At 27.8% G+C, this 19,687-nt stretch overlaps 1 protein-coding gene across 7 annotated transcripts in view; it reads right to left on the bottom strand.

The window, feature by feature from the left end:
- LOC136085756 (uncharacterized) overlaps positions 1 to 19,687 on the bottom strand; it is a 209,812-nt gene that overhangs the window by 67,593 nt on the left and 122,532 nt on the right. For all 7 annotated transcript variants that reach the window (XM_065807160.1, XM_065807157.1, XM_065807158.1 and 4 more), the window contains one exon: positions 2,627 to 3,115. In XM_065807160.1, the coding sequence (XP_065663232.1) occupies positions 2,627 to 3,115 (489 nt within the window). The remainder of the gene's footprint in view (positions 1 to 2,626; positions 3,116 to 19,687) is intronic.

Raw genomic sequence — 19,687 nt, forward strand, 5'->3', positions numbered from 1 at the left:
GCCATTATAAGTTTTATTTTGAAATATAAACATAATGTTAGAATAATTTGTTTAGATTACTTTTTTTAAAACAGTTCAATATATAAATTTACATAATTTTTATTGTTTAAAAAAAACAACCAAAACGCATGGTTTACCGAGGTTGTTTTTTTTAATCAAAACCAAAACCGCATTTTTTTAATAAATGCGGTTTTTGAAAACACTATTTATAAAAGATTTGTCTATAAAAAAAGAATATCAAAACAAATTATAAATCCACAGTGTGTAGTTTCAATACTAAAACATGAAGGTGAGTCTGTAATGGTATGGAGACATTTTCTGTAACTATAAGAACATTGTAAATTGCGAATCTTTTAAAAATTGACTATTCTATTTAATTGCAATTTGGGAACCTTATTTAGCATTAAAAACCATCAGTTCCAATTTCAAATAATTTCTATAAGGCCAAGTATAATAATTCCAAAAAATGTTTAAATAATGTAAATTAGTTAAAATTACCAGAGCAACATCATAATGTTGAATGATTCTAACACGCTTTATGTAACGTTTGGAACTCAAATATTTTATCACAAGTATCAGCACTCTCTAAAAAAACATACAGTATTGAACCTCGTGCAATTCAAAATTGAGCATCCAAAAAATATATATTTTATACCAAAAATACAAAAGAAATTTTAATTTAAAGACTTTACCAAATACAAGAGTCGCTCACGTCTACGTGCCGTTACTATGCCGTCACGTTACGATGCCGAAATAATAAAAAATGCTGTTAATCTGGAGAAAGATATTGTCAATAAAAAAAAATATCAACAAATTTTACTCATTCTACAATTCAAAATCCACGCGTCACCATTCTGTTGCACCACTTGTAAGTTCTGATGTTCCTCAATGTTTAGACGATTGTGAAAAACGCGAATTTTAAATAACTTTGTTGCCTCTGTCTTCATCACTGACAATTTTGTTCGTTCTACATCAGATTTTCCATTAAATTAAAATTTTTCGATTAACATATTATTTCCATATAGTTTTGTAGTTTCATGGTTACAAAAACTCCCAGCAAAGTTTTGCCTCCCAATTATTTTTAAAATCAATTGCAATTATCATTGCCATTTCTCTTTCTTTTTGTTCGAAATATCAATGACCACTAATACTATACCAAAAATTTGGAAATTAGCAATAACTTGTCTAATTTTTAAGAAATGCAACCGATCTCTACCAATCAGCTACAGCAATATTTCAACGATCTGTTTGTTTGCAAAGTTATGGAATCAATCATTGCTAAAGCCATAAAAAACTACCAGTTAGTAAATAAAATTAATTTTCAACATCAATTTGGTTATATAAATTGCAGATCCACATGCTCACAAATGCTAGCAACTTTAAAAGAATGGAACACTTTTGTAAATAACAAAATAATAATTGACATCGTATATAATAACTTTGAAAAAGCATTTGAGTAGTTAGCTCACCCAGACTAATGCTCAAATTTCAACTCTATGGTACTGTTAAACTGGATTGAAGGTTTTGAAACTAATCGCTCCAATGTGTTTGTGTGTTGGTGCCTCATATTCCGAATACATTCCAGTTAAGAGTGGGATATCTCTATAGTAGGACCTATATTGTTCCTAATATTTATTAACGACATAGTGTACTGCACTGATGGAGATTGTGGTATTAAGCTGTTTGCAGATGATATTAGTTTTTATCAATCGAAAAATTTTTACCACAACATTTATCTTGTAAACACTTTAAAGAAAATCTCGGCATGGTCCAATAATTTGCAAATAGTAATGTCATCCAACAAATGTTTTCATTTATGCTATTCAAATACAATAAACCTACTCAACCATATTCATTAAACTCTGTTACCAATATTGAAACTATTTATTCAATTCAGGATATAGGAATCTCCGTGTCCTTTGATACAAAGTTCTCTAATCAATGCTCTTGCATTTCAATCATTGCACACTCTCGCATTAAACTGCTTTTAAAATCATTTATCTCTAACAACTCTTAACTTTTGTTAAAAGCTCCAAAAGTTTATATGCGGCCTGTGTTAAAATCTTGCAGCCCATTTCGGAACCCTCATCTTTTAAAAGAAATAATTTTAATAGAAATAGTTCAAAAATATTTTCCTAGAATGCAAAAGATGTCATCCTACATATACTGAGTACTTATCAATAATAATTGTCTTCAAACTTAAATCTCTTGAATATCGCAGAGTTAAATTTGCACTTTGAATGTTATTTAAAATTGTAGATAATCTTGTCGATTTATATATATATGAAACAAATATTTATTTTGATAAGTTTATTGAGATTACCGCGAGCGATGACTGCTCATCGGAGACTCGTGATTAAAGCTCAGTCAAGTTATAATTTACTTTTTGTTTCTTAAAATAAACTATTATATAATGACGAATTCAATAAAAACAATTCTTTTAGAAAAAAAATTTTATTCAAAAGTTTATTTTACTATTAAAACAAAATTTTTGATAATGCTTTTATAAAAAAAATTTTTTCCTTAGAAAAAATTTTTTTTATTAAAAGAATTATCAAAAAACTTATTTTAATAGCAAAATAAACTTTTAAATAATAACAAAAAAATTTTATTATAAAATTGTTACCAACTTTTCCATTGATTATGAGAAGATCAGAGATCAAACCACTTTGTGAAGCGCCCCATATACTAGAAGCATACACTTTAATATTTTCAAAATCTTGAGCCAAAGAGTTTTCTACTCTATGAATGCTAACATTATTCAAATCAACAGTAAACAAATATTTTCCCCCTTGTAACCACTGACATATTTTAATATTATGCCATTGATCTAACTGAAGCGGATCTGTTTTAACAGAGTAGTTACTAATACCATTAACTGCAGCATAAATAACAAGACTTCCAAAACCATCTTCGTGAAACCAAAGACCTAGACTTTTGTCCCCATAAATTTTATGGTTATTACACAAAGTTAAATGAAGAACGTTTTTTAAGCCTTTTGAGTAACTCGTAGGATTTAGATTAAATGAAATAGTGTACTCTTTTTTCAAAACACTTAATGCTCCAAGCATTGTTCCTTGACTTAGAGAAAACTCATGTTTAAGGTTGACATAATCTAAACAGTATAAGAATAAAGGAATGGAATTATTTTTTTATCATTGTATAGTTGCATATGAATTGTTTAATATATAATTATGCAACTGTTTGAAAAATATTGTATTTACAAAGTAAAGAAGCTAACTATAAAGTAAACTATTATTAAAATTTATTTTTTTACAGCTCTGATAGTAACACACTAAACTTGTTCCTAAAGCCTTATTTGGTTGTTTTTTTTTTTATATAAGATTGAAAGAGTCCTAACAAAGTGAAAAAAAAAGACAATTTCTTTTTTCCTGAAAGATTTTTTTTTCCTGAAAGATTTTTTGTGTGTGTAGGTTAAACACACACAAGTTACATACACACATATTACACTCAACATGTATATATTCATGGCCGAAAACAACTTTTTTCAAACTGGAAGAGGGGAAGGATTATGTAGAGGAGGAGCGTAAGCATTATGTCTCTTAACAATAAAAATTTTTTTAACTTTCTGTTGTAATACCTACATCTTACCCAGCGGACGAAGACATCTTACAGACGTCTTAATTAGGTTGCGACGTCTGAGACCAAATTAAGACGTTCTGAAGACGTACAGTGAAGATGTCTTTATTTGAACGTCTTGTATTTTATAGAATAATAATAATATTTTGTGTGTCTGTATTATATAATATATATATATATATATATATATATATTATATTATATAATACAGACACACTAATTATATTTTTTTTTCTGTGATTTTTGATATTTTAAACTAAGACATTGATAATCTTAAAAAAGGAACCAAACTAAATCTTAGTGCCGGGATAGCATAGTTGGTTTAAACGCTGCTGAAAAGTTTGGATTAATTATTGGCAGTAGCAGCAGGATTGCAGGTTCAAATCCCGGCTCCGCCTACTCAGCGTATGAGTAGTTTTTCGGTACGAAAGGAACTTGTCTCGATTAGCTCTGCTATTACGATGTTTCCTTATCGACTAGTAAATAAATAATCTAGTTGAGTAAATGAAAATTGTCGTTTATTATCCTTTATCGTAGATCACTACAATATGCATGAAATGATCGAACTCAGCCTCAACCATTGTTATTTTTTATACAAAAACAAAATAAGATCTATACCAAATTCAGGACCTATAGGACTGTCCTTAATGGTCGTAGCTGCTTTTTTGCAGTATTTAGAAATAAAATTTATTATTATTGCTGAGGTTGATCATTTTTCGCCGAAGACTTACAGAAAGCATGTTGACAATAGTCATGCAAGTTTCTAGAGTTGTTAAATAAACAAGATTTAGCAAAAAAAACCTGCTTTAGAAAAAAAAAAATTAAAAAGAACTAAACTACTTTGATATTTTTTTTTTATTTAGGTGTTCCCAGAAGTCCTTACGGTCTTATCACGGAGCACTCCAGGAGAGTGTTTAACTAAAAATTCACGCTCCTACATTACCAATGTCGCTTATTGGGTTAGAGCCAGCGTCGAACCTTGGACCTCTAGGTTCTAAGCCAGAACTCTAACTACTGCACCACGGCTGCAGCCGGCTGCAGCCGGCTGCTCAATATAATTATACGATATACAGATATAACTGTTACCAACACTAATTACTCATTCTATGAGTTCAAAATCAATTGAAAGTCGGCTAATATACGAATAAAACACACATCAAACATTAATACAAAAATAGTTATGTTTGTTTTAAAAGGTTTTGTATATCGTGCCATTAAAATTTGTTCCGCGAAGTATCTTACTGACGAAATGCAGTATTTAGTAAACATATTTGGACACGATAGATTAAAGCTTGAAACAACTCTCAAGAACTATATTCAGAAAACAAACAAGCTTTCTAAAATAAATGCTAATAAAACAAAAACAACTATATATTCAGTTAAGCTTCCATGGCTCCCAAAATTATTTCCAAAACTTAGAAAAGAACTTAAACCTACCAACGTCAGAATAATTTTTACTACACCACTTACGTTAAAAAACATCTTGTGTAACAACAAGTCAAAGATAATTCCCAATAACCATCCCGGTTTCTGCAAATTTATTTGTTTTTGAGGCAGCACATTAACTGTCGAAACAAGAAAGAAAATTTTAACGAGATGCATTGAACATCGAAAAAAAATTTAAAAAGTAAAATGGAATGCATCTGGGGCAACTAAACGTGGTAGAGAATGCAATGATATGTTTGATTGGTCACATCCAAAAACTATAGCGATAAAATCAGAGTACGATAAACGTAAAGTTAAAAAATCTCTTGAAATTAAATACGCCTCAACACACCACGAAATAAAACACGCTCCTATACTATTCAACCGAGACAATGGAGTCAAAATTTTTACAAACAGTTGGAGACCTCTGTTTAAAATGATTATCAAAAAAACGGAATTAAATAAAATTTACTAAATTTATATTTACTAGTAATAAATATATTTATTGAATGTGAAAAATAAATCGTGTACATTTTAGCAACAATTTTAAAAAACAGACAGTAAAGTAGTAAGTCTAGTCTCACAATTACTAAATGACTGTTTAATTAAGTCCTGTTTTTATCGGGATTTGAGATCTTTCTGAAACAGAAACAGACAAAGAAATTGCTGAAACTTTTTTGCACCACATACTCATACTTTTTATTCGTGTACGTTCACATTCACATACAAAGCAAATAAAAGATAATAACAAAAAGAAGAAAATGATTATAAAACCAGAATCTTTAGGATCATCTTTGAAAAAAGTAAAATAAGTAAAATTAGAATTAATTTAAGATAAAGTAAAATATTTCCGTTAACTGAGGTGTTTCAGCTGAACTGTCATATTTCTTCTAATCAGTGCAATATTGTCAATCTATGCAGATGTAAAGAAAAGCTCTAGTTATCAGAAAAGGAAATGCTTTGCCAGCATTAGTATTGCGAGTGTTATAGTTGCAAATGTGTAATACTTATCAAACAGCTATTTTCAAAGCAACAATGTAAATAATTACATTATTGATTAAGAACAAACATTTCATTTATTTTAAATAACTGTTGCTTTTTCAACTTACATCGTCACATAGGATATTTTTCAAAATTTTAAAAGTTGAGACTTTTAGCAACTACTGCTGTAATAAAATGCAGGTTTTAGTAACAAAAAAATAGAAGAGGTTTGATTTTTAAACTAAATAACATAAAAAATAGGAAAATTAAACATAATAATATAATAACATAATAACATAAAAATTAGGAATTCTTATTTTGATTTTTACTAAAGTGAATATTGAAGACACAATATCCACTGATAATCTAATAAAAATAAAAATGTTCCATTTATGAAATGAAAAAATGGTTTTACTAAAGAAAGGTTTTAAAGTTATTTCCTTTATCTGAACTTCTTGGGAACTGGTGTATCATCAATTATCCATTCTTTTGTATGCTGTCTAACATTTCCAAAAAAGGGTTGGATCACAAATAAGGATTTCATAGTATTATCAATCCAGCCAGTGTTTTTAAGGTTAGGATTATCTCTATAACGACCTATTGCTTTCCAAAATAGATTTCTAATGCATCTTGCCAAAATACTTCAGTTAATATACAAGAAAAGCCTTTTCCTAATAAGTATTGAACACAGTCAACTACAGAGTTTACAGTTCTAGACAAGCCTTCAAGAATTTGATTTGATATGAATCTTTTATTGAGCTCTTTTTGAGAGAATATTTCTGGCTTCTTTTTTTTAAGCTCTCCCTCCAGTTGACAAAATGTTTAAAAAAAAGTGTTTTTTAGCCAGTAAAATTTTTTATCCGAACTATTAGTATGAGGTTTCAGATATACTTTATACTTTTTGATGTACTATTTAGTATTTGTAACGTTGCAGCAATAAGAAAAATTATACATTGACAAACAGAAATATGCTGCCTCAGAATTTTCATCTGATCTAAATTCAAGCAATTTATTTCCAACTGTGGCACCTAAAATTTGAACAGCTACTTCAACATTTATAACAGAGTATGTATTTAGTTCTATATGTTTTCTAGTGAGTTTAGGAAAATGATTTAAATTACATTCCATATCTTCATAGTAAAACTTAACTATGTGACTCCACAACCGATGTTTTGTATTATTCCACATATATCTTGAACAACGGTTAGACTCAAAGTTGCTCAAACAGTTCCTTGATTATTTGATAAAGTGAAGAGGATCAGAAAATATACCATAGATCATTTATTTGTCTGCATTTAAAAAAAATGCATGATTAGGTGATTCTCCATCACAAGTCACAGCAATAACTTTTAATTTGCATGTTCTATCTAATATTGCAACAGCCCGCCAAAATAATAGGGAAATATGGAATGACATAACACTATCATTACCAAAATATTGCAAAAGAGTAAGATAATGGATTCATTACACTTCTAATTAGAAAAACTAAGACATGTGAAGCAAAAGTGTCTATTTTTTTAAAAATTACTAGGGTAAGATCATCATAACCAAGATCAACAAAACCAAATAAATACATGTTAGTGCTTTTCCCTACATAATCATTTTGAATTTTCATCTCATAAATAGAAAGTACAATATATAGTTCAAATGCTGAAAAGTTCAAATGCAGAAGATCATATGCAGCTGAAGATTTTGCATAAAGATTTAAAGAGTACTTTATTACCATTGGACGGTATCTTGTTTGAGATGGATGTTCTGTTAAATACTTTACCTATTATGTTAGGAATAGTTTTATAAAAGATTAAATTTCTCTATTTAAAGTAACTTTTTCTGAGAAACTGTGGATAATTTTCTGAAGATCCTGGTGTATGTTTTTTCTAACTGATAATGCACTTTTTTAAATGGCTTCTCTTAGTTGAGCAATTTGCTTTTTTAGATATTTAATTTCAGATCTTTGATTTCGGAGGGTAAGAAGTAACTTTTTAGGTGCAGTGAATTTAACAGGAGCTTTAATGAAAGCTGTAGTGTTTAAAATATTCTTTTTGGCATTAATGCTTTTATTACTATTTATAGTTAATAAGTTGCGCTCTTTACAAATGGCTGATTAAACTTGCAGAAAATTACATGCTGAAGATCAGAAATACACTGCTTCATTTATAGGACTAAAATCATCACATCTTCCATTGACGTAATCATTTGAAAATAGATTGCTAACAGCATGTCGTTTTACAAGCAAAAATTTTTATATTTTATTTGATGATATTCCATTGCACGGATGAAAACTTTGGATATGATTGAGAAACTATGATAAAATGGTGTATCTCAGAGATCGTAAATTACTTTTATAAATTTGATGAGTGTTTGGTAAAAGCCAACCATAAGTTCAAACAATATAAGCTAGCTTCTTTTCTTGTAAGCCTGAAGCTATGGCACGTTTGTAAAGTGCTTTACTTTGACGATCCACTATGATATCTTTAGAAAAACTATTTTGGTAAGTTTTTTATTGGAAGTGCGTATTCTTTCAACTCTTGTTTATGTGGATCTGAAAATAATTTTTAAAAATTTGATAAATAATATGTGTTATGTTACCTGTATTTTAAAATATTATAAAATTATTATATGTAATGTTATCCACACTTAATAAACATCAACAATTATATAGCACACTTACAGGTGTGTATATATATGAACATTCAAAATGCTTTTCTCATATATAAATACTATTCTTATTGATTTGGTTTTTGAAATCTAGATATACAACTCTATCTTTTGTAATGATTTTTAACTTTTCAATTTCCAATTTAAGAAAAGTTTGCTTTTATTTGGATTTAGAAGTTTAAGAATACTAACTTTATCTTCTTCTTGTTTTGTATATTTCCAACTACCACAGCCATATATTGAGCAGTTTGCTCAAGGCATAATAAATCAAAATTCACAGCAATGGGATTCAGTTCCACTTCAGTTTATTAAACATGTTTAAGAAACTGAACGGAAACTGAAAGATATTTTTGTTTACCTTTAAACTTACCCTTTTGATTCAACAATAAAAATTTTTACCACTTAAACAAGAAAAGAACTTATTAATCATATCAATTACAAGATAATTAGACACAAAACTTCAGCTATCTGAACGAGTAAATTATAATGATTTTACTATTTTGCAATTTAATTATTTACTTATTTCTACGCTGTAGACAACAGTATAGATATTAAGAAAGTTTGTAGAGTATGATTATTGTTCTCCTACTATAGTAGTATATAAGATAACTATTTGTCGATAAGACATCCTTCTTTAACTAATTTGATGTTACTAAATTATTTGGTAAATTGTATAAATAAGGCACTATATTTGTGTGGTTCTCCTCTAACATTTAATAATAGACCTTTTAGAGTCGAAGAAAAAGTTTTTGATTTTGGATGAAGCCAAACTACTTTGTTTAAATTAGTTTTTATCTTAAATGTTGGATGAGGTCCCCTCTAATTCTTCTAGTTTCGAGACTCTCTAGCCCTTAGCTTGATAAACCTTTTTCATATGAATTGTGCTTTAAACCTGCTACAAGTTTTGTAGCTCTTAGCTTAACTTTACAAGTTTTTTTGTTTCATTTTTTAAATGTGGATTCTAAACTGGTGCACAAAATTCTAATTCAGGTCTAACATAAGTTTTATATAGTTTAGTATACCAGTCAGTTGATCAGAATTTAAATGTCCGCATATGCATATACTTTTACGCATATATACATATACATATACGCATATATATGCATATATATAAGTTTATATATATATATATATATATATATATATATATATATATATATATATATATATATATATATATATATATATATATATATATATATATATATATATATATATATATATATATATATATATACATATACATATACGCATATATATGCATATATATAAGTTTATATATATATATATATATATATATATATATATATATGTATATTTGTTTATTTATATATATATATATATATGTATATATATATGCAATATTTATTAATATATATATATATTTATATATATATGTATTTATATATAGATAATATATATATATATATATATATATATATATATATATATATTATATATATATATATATATATATATATATATATATATACACACATATATGCATATATGTATATATATATATATATATATATGTATATATATATATATATGTATCTATGTATATATATATATATATATATATATATATATATATACATATATATATGTAAATATATAAGTATATATATATAAATATATATATATATATATATATATATATATATATATATATATATATATATATATATTAACACACACACACACATATATATACATGTGTGTGTGTGTTATACATATTCGTATATAAATTTTTTTTTAATTCTACTTTGCCATAGGTAGCAATTCTTTATAACTACTGACGTTAGACTAAAGCAGTATAACTTTCTTAAGCTTTACTTGCATATATATTTTTTAAAGGTAAAGCATGCAACTTGAGATTTTTTGCATTATTTAGTTTAACTTAACCTCTTTTCAATCTTATATAAAAAATACTATTCCCTATATGTCTTCACTTACATATTTTACTTTTTTGGAATTTCAGAGAAAAATTACGTTCCAACTTGCTGAAATGAAAAACATATTGGTAGATAAAACAGCACATTTTCAGAAGAAAGTTTTAAACAACGTAAAAGTTCAGCTAATCTTAGTGTTTTTGAAAGAAAATTTGCAAATGTAAATATCCAATACTTCACTTTTGTATGCATGAAATCTCTGTAATTTATATGATATATATTATTACAATGTTTTTTGAAAACTGTCAAGAACATTTTCTATGTTTATCGAAGTGTTTCTTTCTATGTAAAACAGTTATCATTATTTGGGTATAAAAACCAGCTGATTGAATTAAAAATTTTTGCTCATGTAGTTAACATTTGTTTCAATTGTAGAAATATATGTTTGACTGTATGACATTTACTATAATTTCTATATGTGGACTGACAACAGACATTATTTTTTCAGAATACAGAATGAATGATTTAAAGAAGAAAAATAGCTTTTAAAGAGTTGACAAGTCTATGCAACGCTATCACTGGTATTCTTATTAGCATATTATTGTGTTTGATTAACTTTTAAAGTTTAAAATGATAATGTTTTGATTGAAAAAAAAAATTAATTTTTTTGGCCATAACACATTACATGTATTAAGTATATTTTCTTTTATGATCTTATTGAACTATGTGCTGTTATTTTTAACAGATGCTGCTTTGAAGTCAAGTAAAAACTCAGTCAAAATGGATGCTATGCAACTTGTTGGGAGAGTTATTAAGCATTTTTCTGACCTATTAAAGACAACATTCACTAATATCAATATTGATCAATGATGGCTTAATTAACTATAATTAACTGTTATATTTTTTATTTATTTTCCATTTTTAGTAATTTTCTACTATTTATAATATACTATTGATTATACTCTAAAGAATGTATTAGGTTTTAATTTGGAAAGTGTTGCTTTGTTTTAAAAATTTTTCTAATTTTTTGTAAAATTTTCAATTTATTTTAAATATATCAAATTACATTTTATTTACTTTGATTTTTCTTAATACCTTCTCCCACCTAGATTAAGTAAAAGTTAAGGTGTGTAACGTTTATCATTGCATTTTTATATAACCTTCAAAAGAGTCTCGGTGAAATTAGGACGTCTCTTGGACGTCTGGATAAACGTCTCCAGGAAGTCTTGAAAAGACGTCATTAGGACATCTGGAATAGTCGTCCTTAAGTCTTTTACCTGAAACCAACTAAGGACGTATTATGGACGAGAAATAAGACGTCTGATGGACGTCCTCAGGACGTTAGTGTGCCCGCTGGGTATGCATAGAACGATATTTCAGGTCTTTTCAAGTTTTAAAAATTTAAAAATGTCCTGATTTTGTAGCATTGCTCAAGTTATAACTATTTTCAAATAAAAAATTAAAAAATATTATAAACACGGAGATTCAAAGGTTTTTATGGAAGATCATTTTATTTACGGTCTCATGCATGGGTAGATTTCACATTAGATGCACATTGCTTAAATATTATAAATATGATAAAATAAAACAAATAGTGTTTAGAACATTTCTATAGAAGGTACTTAAATAGATTGGTAGCATCAATATCTATTTTTTCACGTAACTTCTTATAATTTCATATGAGGTGTTTGTGCCAATTTATTATTTTAAATTGTTTTTATGATATGATTTAAAATATAGTCTTCAAATATTATATTTTTAAATGCTTATTTTATGCGGAAAGTGAAATAAAATAAGAAACGGCAAACAAAGTGTGATTTTTAAAAATAAGTCTCATATAGTATAAGACTTTTATAAAACATTAAAGCAAACTCAAGATTTCCGAAGTAACGGTAGATGCAGAGCCAACATAAGAAGAATTATTTGCAGTAGTGACAAGATCAGCAAGAAGTGCACTAGTAAAAGTAACGTCAAAACCACTTGAAGTTGAAATAGTATTTAATAAATGAATTAGTTTTGGTAGTTGCATGGCTAGCAAGATATTCTTAACAGCAGAAGCAGCGCTAAGAGAAGTTGATAAGACAACAGTTCATGCATATAAAGAAGTGCAACTTTTATCTTCCCTTCAATTCTTTCCTTTAAACGGTTTAAGGCGCTTCTCTGCCGCACAAGAATTTTCCATTTTTAAGACATATCACCAAAGTAAATCAGAGTAAACACTAATACATAATGTTGCTAAAATTATAACAAATTTCTTTTGAATCTATTTTGAATTAAAAGAATATTTAAATTGCTTTCAATAATCCAAATACAAAAAATATTAGAACAAGGCCGCCATTGCTCTCTCTTATATGAAGAGATGTATAAACTATCTAATAATATATGATTTTACGTATTAAATTCCTAAAAGATTTTCTAATGATACTCAAAATAAACAGAATTAACAAAGAAACAAATACTGAAAACACATATTAATTTTAAAAAAATTGGCTTTCAAAAATACGAATCCAATACAATCGTTTAATGACTTCTATCCAGCAAGTTTTATTTATTTATAGAAGCAAAATACTTTTCTATAGATAATTACAAAATAAAATTTTTATAATTTTTTTCAAATTTTTTATAAATATTTTTAATTAGAGGCGCACGCAAAGCTAAATTTGCTCCACTCCTCAAGCTCCACTCCCCTGCCTTGCCTACGGCCATTACACTACAAACCATAAGTTTAAACCTAGTTATCCTAATTTTGAGTTGATTGAGATGATTTGATTCACAACGGAGATGAAAACAAACGGGTACTTAAATTTTTTTATCAAACAAATATAAATTTAGTCAACATTGATTAATTAAAATGGTTTTTATAGTTGAATTATGAGATATAAGATTAAAAAAATAATATATATTATATTATTTTTTTATTATTAAAAATATATAAAGCTATTATATAAAAATATATAATAACTTTATATATTTTTACAAGGTTGTAATTTTAATTTACATCAAACTTATTCAGTAGACTAATTAGCACAATCTGAGCTAAAATTAATAAGGCCTAAATTCACTTGATGAAATACGGCATCTTAAAACTTCTTTAAAAATGCACAAACGGCTTGTAGAAAGAAGCTGCAGGAGTACTCAAAATGGTAGACCACTGTCCCCGGATTTAAACCAGATTGCGTTGTTTTGGGAAGGAAATGGATCTTAAGGTATGAGAAATTTGTGTAATATGCAAAAACAATATTTTGACAATTTTGAAAGACACATGGAATAGTATGCAACATGAAAAAAATTAAAAATTAAATGCTCGTATCTCAAAACTAGTTGGAAAAGTTTTAAAATATAAAAAAAATTTTAATAAAAATTTTGTTAATATTTTTTATGTATGTTGGAGGGTTATTTTATAAAAATTTAGGTATATATATATATATATTTAAAAATAGATAATAATTGTATTTGTTCTGAAAATAAATTTTCATAGATATTTACAAATAGTAATTCTAATATTCTCAAGTAAATACAAAAATTTAGAACTGTAATTTTTGTATTTACCTACGATTATTAGAACTAAAATATACTACATAATGCCCTCAGAACATCACGAAATATTGAACAGGTGACGCTTCTCGCAGTTGAAGTGAAAATTTCTTAACAAAATAGAAAAAACTATTTTGAAAAAATGAGTAAGACCAACAGCAATTATTGTAAAAAAAGTGTGACAATAGCATCGGATAAGACAAGTTTAAGCAAAAAAAAGGCAACTTAAGCATAATTTTCTTAGTTTGGAGTTCTCTAAGTCACAGTGTAGATGGGTTAAAAATCAGCCTCTTCGTAATCCAAAAAAGGAAAAACAGCATTAAATAGAAACTGCTGAAAACTTACAGAAAAATTAAAAAAAAACTTTTTCATCTATACTGAGTGTGCATTGGAATGTAAAGGTGATGATTTTGTTAAGTATCTGCTTATCATATAATCAGGTATAGGAGTTAGCCAAGATTCCCAAGTTCCGGAGTAACATTCTGGTAGCACTAAAGAAGCACAAGCATAGCGTTGCAGAAAGAATTTTTTTCTAAAATTGAAGTTTTAAAAGTTTGCTTGTGCTACCAAAAATATCATATCTCAAAGCTAGGCTCAGTATTGTCACTAACACACACACGCAGTTTTAGAAAGTGCTTTTGAATAATTTTTAAATGATTGAAGATGAAAACCTGGAAAACTAAAATTAGTTAATCACTTTATTTTTTTTAGAATTGCAAAGAGTGGTCATCACCTAAAGGTTATAAATTGCAAAAATGTTGTATAAATATACAGTGAGTACAAATAAGTTAAATAAGATATTTTAAATGCAAACACACATGTTTTATTGTTTTTTAAACAGTTTAAAAAAAAATCAAATATAACGGTTTTTTTAATATTATAAAAGGAACAACTTTTAAGACAAACTGGTTTTTTCTATATTTCTTTTCCATTTATATTTATCTTCATCCAGATTTTCTCGGTTTGTCTTAATCGTTTTAAAAGCACACCTACTTCTGGAGTTGAGTTTACGTCTTATGGGACAGTGACCATGTATAGCAGAGAGCAAAAGTATTGCACTGTTTCATGATCTGATTGCTTTGAGAGCAACTTATTCCAAATTATCATGAGAATTTAGAATTGCATTCAATCTTTTGTTTATGCTTTGAATTTGGACAGTGTGGTTTACTTTGCTTGTGCAGAACATGCACTTAATAATATTTAAATTTATTAAAAACTCTGGTTTGGTAATTAAAAGAAAATCCATTTATTTTCTAAACAGCAACCATTAAACTTTTTTGATCTGCTGGGTTATATAAGTAGTATTGAAGTTTGACCATTTTTTAATGCAACAGTAAATGCAAAGTTCAAACAAGCCCATTGTGAAAGCATGAAATGTACAATGTGATCATGATGACCGAGGATAAAGATGACAACTAAATGTTGAAAAATCTGTCATATTGAGTATAGAAAATTTTGTTTCAAAGAACGCTATGTTGTTAATCGATTTTTAAAAATCACAACCGAATTTTTTAATACCAATCAAAAAACGCGGGAACTCAGTAATAATTAATTTTTTTTAATTTTGGTTTTAGCTGCCACAAGAAGACCCAACAGTTTCGTTGCAGAGCCCCGCCTAAGAGCATTTAATTAGGAAGTTTACGCCTCTTTCCGTAACGGTGAAGTGAAAAATGCCCTGAGCTCGTTTCGAACCCTGGATCTTTGCCCTAACCACTGTGCCATGGCCGCTGATTATCAAACTGTCTTGAATATTTTTCATCACCTAAAGGTTATAAATTGCAAAAAGTTTAGTTTCTATGATAGAATAGTTAAAGTCTAAGATTGCAATAAGAAATAAATAGTATCTTGCTCATGTGGTGCAAAATCATAAATGCGAAATCTCAAAACAAAGGAAATGTTTCTGGCAAAATAAATTGAGATTTTTTGACTTTTGTGAATAATATTGAAAATATTAATAAAAAAGTTTTATATATATATATATATATATATATATATATATATATATATATATATATATATATATATATATATATATATATATATATATATATACATATACATATAGCCGCAAGCAACCGCTATTGTATTAAGAGTTTCTTAAAATTAATTATTAGTTAAAGAGCAAAAAAAAAGCTGACAAGATTTCAAAAACTGCATGATTGCATGATTCAAGAAAACATCTAGATGAGAAAAAGTGCAAAGAATTAAAGTGCTGAAAAAAAAACTAGATCAATGAAAGTATTTAGAGTATGAAAAGACAGATACAGTAAAAGAATGCAACTATGCAGATTTAAGTGTCAAGCGAGAACAATATATTTGGTTAATGGAACTAGAGGTAATAAGATCTAAAAGTATCATGGTTGCTGCTAATTAAGCAACGACCATGATACATTTAGAATAGAAAAAAAATATGCAACTTTAAGATGATGAGAGCGTGGCTCAAGCTTTGCTGCAAGACCAGCTTCAGCCTCAAATGAAATGTATTTTATGACCTTGTCTGCAAGCCTGAAGCTGTTATATAAAAAAGATCAGATTTAAGGTCAGCTGCCAATTCTAAGTAATCGAAAAAAAAAGATTTTTTGTCAATATGTAATAAAGGCTAGTCTTTATTAAATAGAGCCACTTTAGATGTTTGATTGAAGTCAATAATGTACAAAATAAACACCACAGGATCAAAAATAAAATCTTCTGGTACACCAAAATTTTTTGGAAATAAAGAGTGTTGACTTTACGGATAACTTTAAAACTGCCATTAAAAAAAAAGGTAGTTTGATAATCTCAAAAGACACACCTTTAAAAGTTTATGGAGAGAACCGGCATGCTAGACTTTATTGCTTTAGATATGTTTAGTGTAATAGCATTTACCTCACCGCCTTTATCTGATGTGCATAAAATCTTTTATTCACAGCAGTTAGCCATAAAACATAAAGATTTAAAACCATTAAAAACCATAAAACCATAAGTCAGCCATAAAACATGAAAATTAAAAACCGAATTGATTGTCTGAAATAAAGTTTTTAGACAAAGATGGGATGTGCGAAATTTGATAATCAAAGACTTAAAGACTTGCTTATAATAAAGAAGACTTGTCATACAATAGTTAGAGGGTTTAAAAAGTTCTCTAGAGTTTTAAAAAGCTGTAACCATAGCTGTTATTTTCTAGCAGAAAAGAAAACAAGATTCAGTCAAGCCCATATTAATCGATTTGGAGAGAATTAAAAAGAGTAATGGAAAACATTTTTGCAAGACAAGAACAGATATGTTGACTAGACCCCAAGCTGTAGAGTTTAATTAAGAAAATTTTTAGTAAAGAAAGCCAGAGTAATTTAGATATCATACAATCTTTTAACTAGTTTTACTAAAATTACAGGAAAAGTAAGGTTATTAGATTTAAGAGCCAAACCAGAAAAAAAGCTCTTTGAAATTAGTCATGCCATATCCATATAGGAGTTATAAAATAATTGGATCAATGAATTAAAAATGGTTTGTTCAATTTAGTATTGTTAAATACACATTTGAAGAATTTCCGAAAGTCTTTTAGGCTCAGTATCTTAGATAATATAAAAGAAATAGAAAAGTAGGAAAATTAAACGAGTACTCTAGCATCAGACAGCATCCTTTTTTATTAGTTTCTTGAAATAATAAATTGGGATTTAATTTCAAGAGAATTGTTTTTAAAAAAACACAGTATGATGAAAATCGTGGAGTAGATTAAGGCTTGACTTAAAACTGAGTAAAAAGGAAATCTTGCATACCTTCCTGCTTCCTTGAGATTATCTTAAAGGTGTATTTATCAGTAGAGAAAAAAAACGCATCAGCCCAAGGGCTGTCAAATAGAAAATCACACTAAGAATTTTAATCGACTTTAATGTTGTAATAAGTATTGCGATGGTGACTCCGAAGAAGAAGTATAAGTTAAGGGGTTTACAGAAATAAATGCATGGTTAGAATCACTTTAAGGACAACAAGGAAAAGCTAAACTTAAGCTAGGGTTTGAGACAAGACACTGGCGAACCAGATGATTTTTTATGGAATCATTTATATATGGAAGACATAGACTGTTGCTCTATCTAAGTTTGTTTGCTTTTTTCAATTTATGCTTGTTGTGAGGACATTTGTCATCAACATTTTGTGAAGACACGATAAAACCTCTAGTAAAATCTAAAATTGGAGACTTAACACATGCAAATACTTACAGAGCAATCACAATTTCTCCCGCTTGTTCAAAAATACTTTAAGGTATTTTATTACAAAGAATTGAATCTCAAGAGAATGCTAATGATTCTCAGTTTGGTTTCAAGAAAAAACATTCGACAATGTCTTGTACATATTATTTAAAAAAAGACAGTTGAATGGTATATTTCTGGAGGAAGCCATGTATTTACATGCTTTATAGATTTCAACAAATCTTTTGATAGTGTTAATTATTGGAAACTATTTTCTAAATTAACTGATCAGGGTATTGCCAAGAATGTTGTCTGTCTACTTGCATCTTGGTACAAGAACCGAACTATGTTTTTCTGATCGCAGAAGGTAAACTCGGTAGCTTTAACAAAAGCAATGGTGTGCGGCAAGGTGGAATTCTTTCACCGTTCTTGTTCATATTTTGTATAAGAAAACTGTTATTTAATTTTATGAATATGTATATTGGATGTAACATAGATGGAACTTTTTTGAATATTTTGGCATATAGCGACGATTTTGTATAAATTGCTCCGACTTGGTTTGCATTGCAAAAATTATTAACTGCATTAAATGTTGAATCCACTGCCATTAATGTCTTTAATGCAAAAAACACGATGTGTATGGTATTTAACCTAAAACAGAGATGTAAGATTGTGTTAAGCAATTATCCACTGCTTACCTTAGATGGATGTGAGTTAGTTTTCATTGACTAATTCAAGTATCTGGGTCACATAATAGAAAATGGTTTGTTTGATAATGCTGATATAAATCGAGAGATTAAATGTCTTCATACGCGTACAAACATATTAATCAGACAATTCAAAAAATGCTCAATTAAGGTAAAATTGCATTTATTTAAGACCTATTGCCTCTGTATTTACTTAGGTCGTTAGAGAAGTTCATAGAACTTCATTTATAAAGATAAAATAAAACAAGAAATAATTAAATATTTATACATCATTTTAAACTGTGTTTAATTATGAGTATTTTAAGTAATTGTTAAAATATTTTGAATGTTTATTAAAAAACTTATTTAAATTTTATTATATACGTTTTAAAAGAAAAAATTTAAAAATGGAAAAAGTTTTAGCACAAGCCATAACCAATGAATTGGTTTTAGTTCATTGTGACCAAACTCCAAAATATAGTACAGTTGGCAGGTGGGCTACTTTATTTAAAGATGGTAGAGAGAGACTCAAAGATGATCCTTGCTCAGGGCACCCTCAAACCACGTATACAGCTGAGAGTATTAAACGTGTGCGAGCCATTATTGATGAAAATCCGCATGCAACACATAATAAAATTAAAGTCCTGACATCGATTAATCGTTTTACAATCAACGAAATCATTCACAACGCATTTAAAAAAAGAAAATTAACATCACGTTGGATAACCCACGAGTTAACCAA

Source organism: Hydra vulgaris, chromosome 10, assembly GCF_038396675.1.
Source record: "Hydra vulgaris chromosome 10, alternate assembly HydraT2T_AEP".
Taxonomy (NCBI): Eukaryota; Metazoa; Cnidaria; class Hydrozoa; order Anthoathecata; family Hydridae; genus Hydra; species Hydra vulgaris.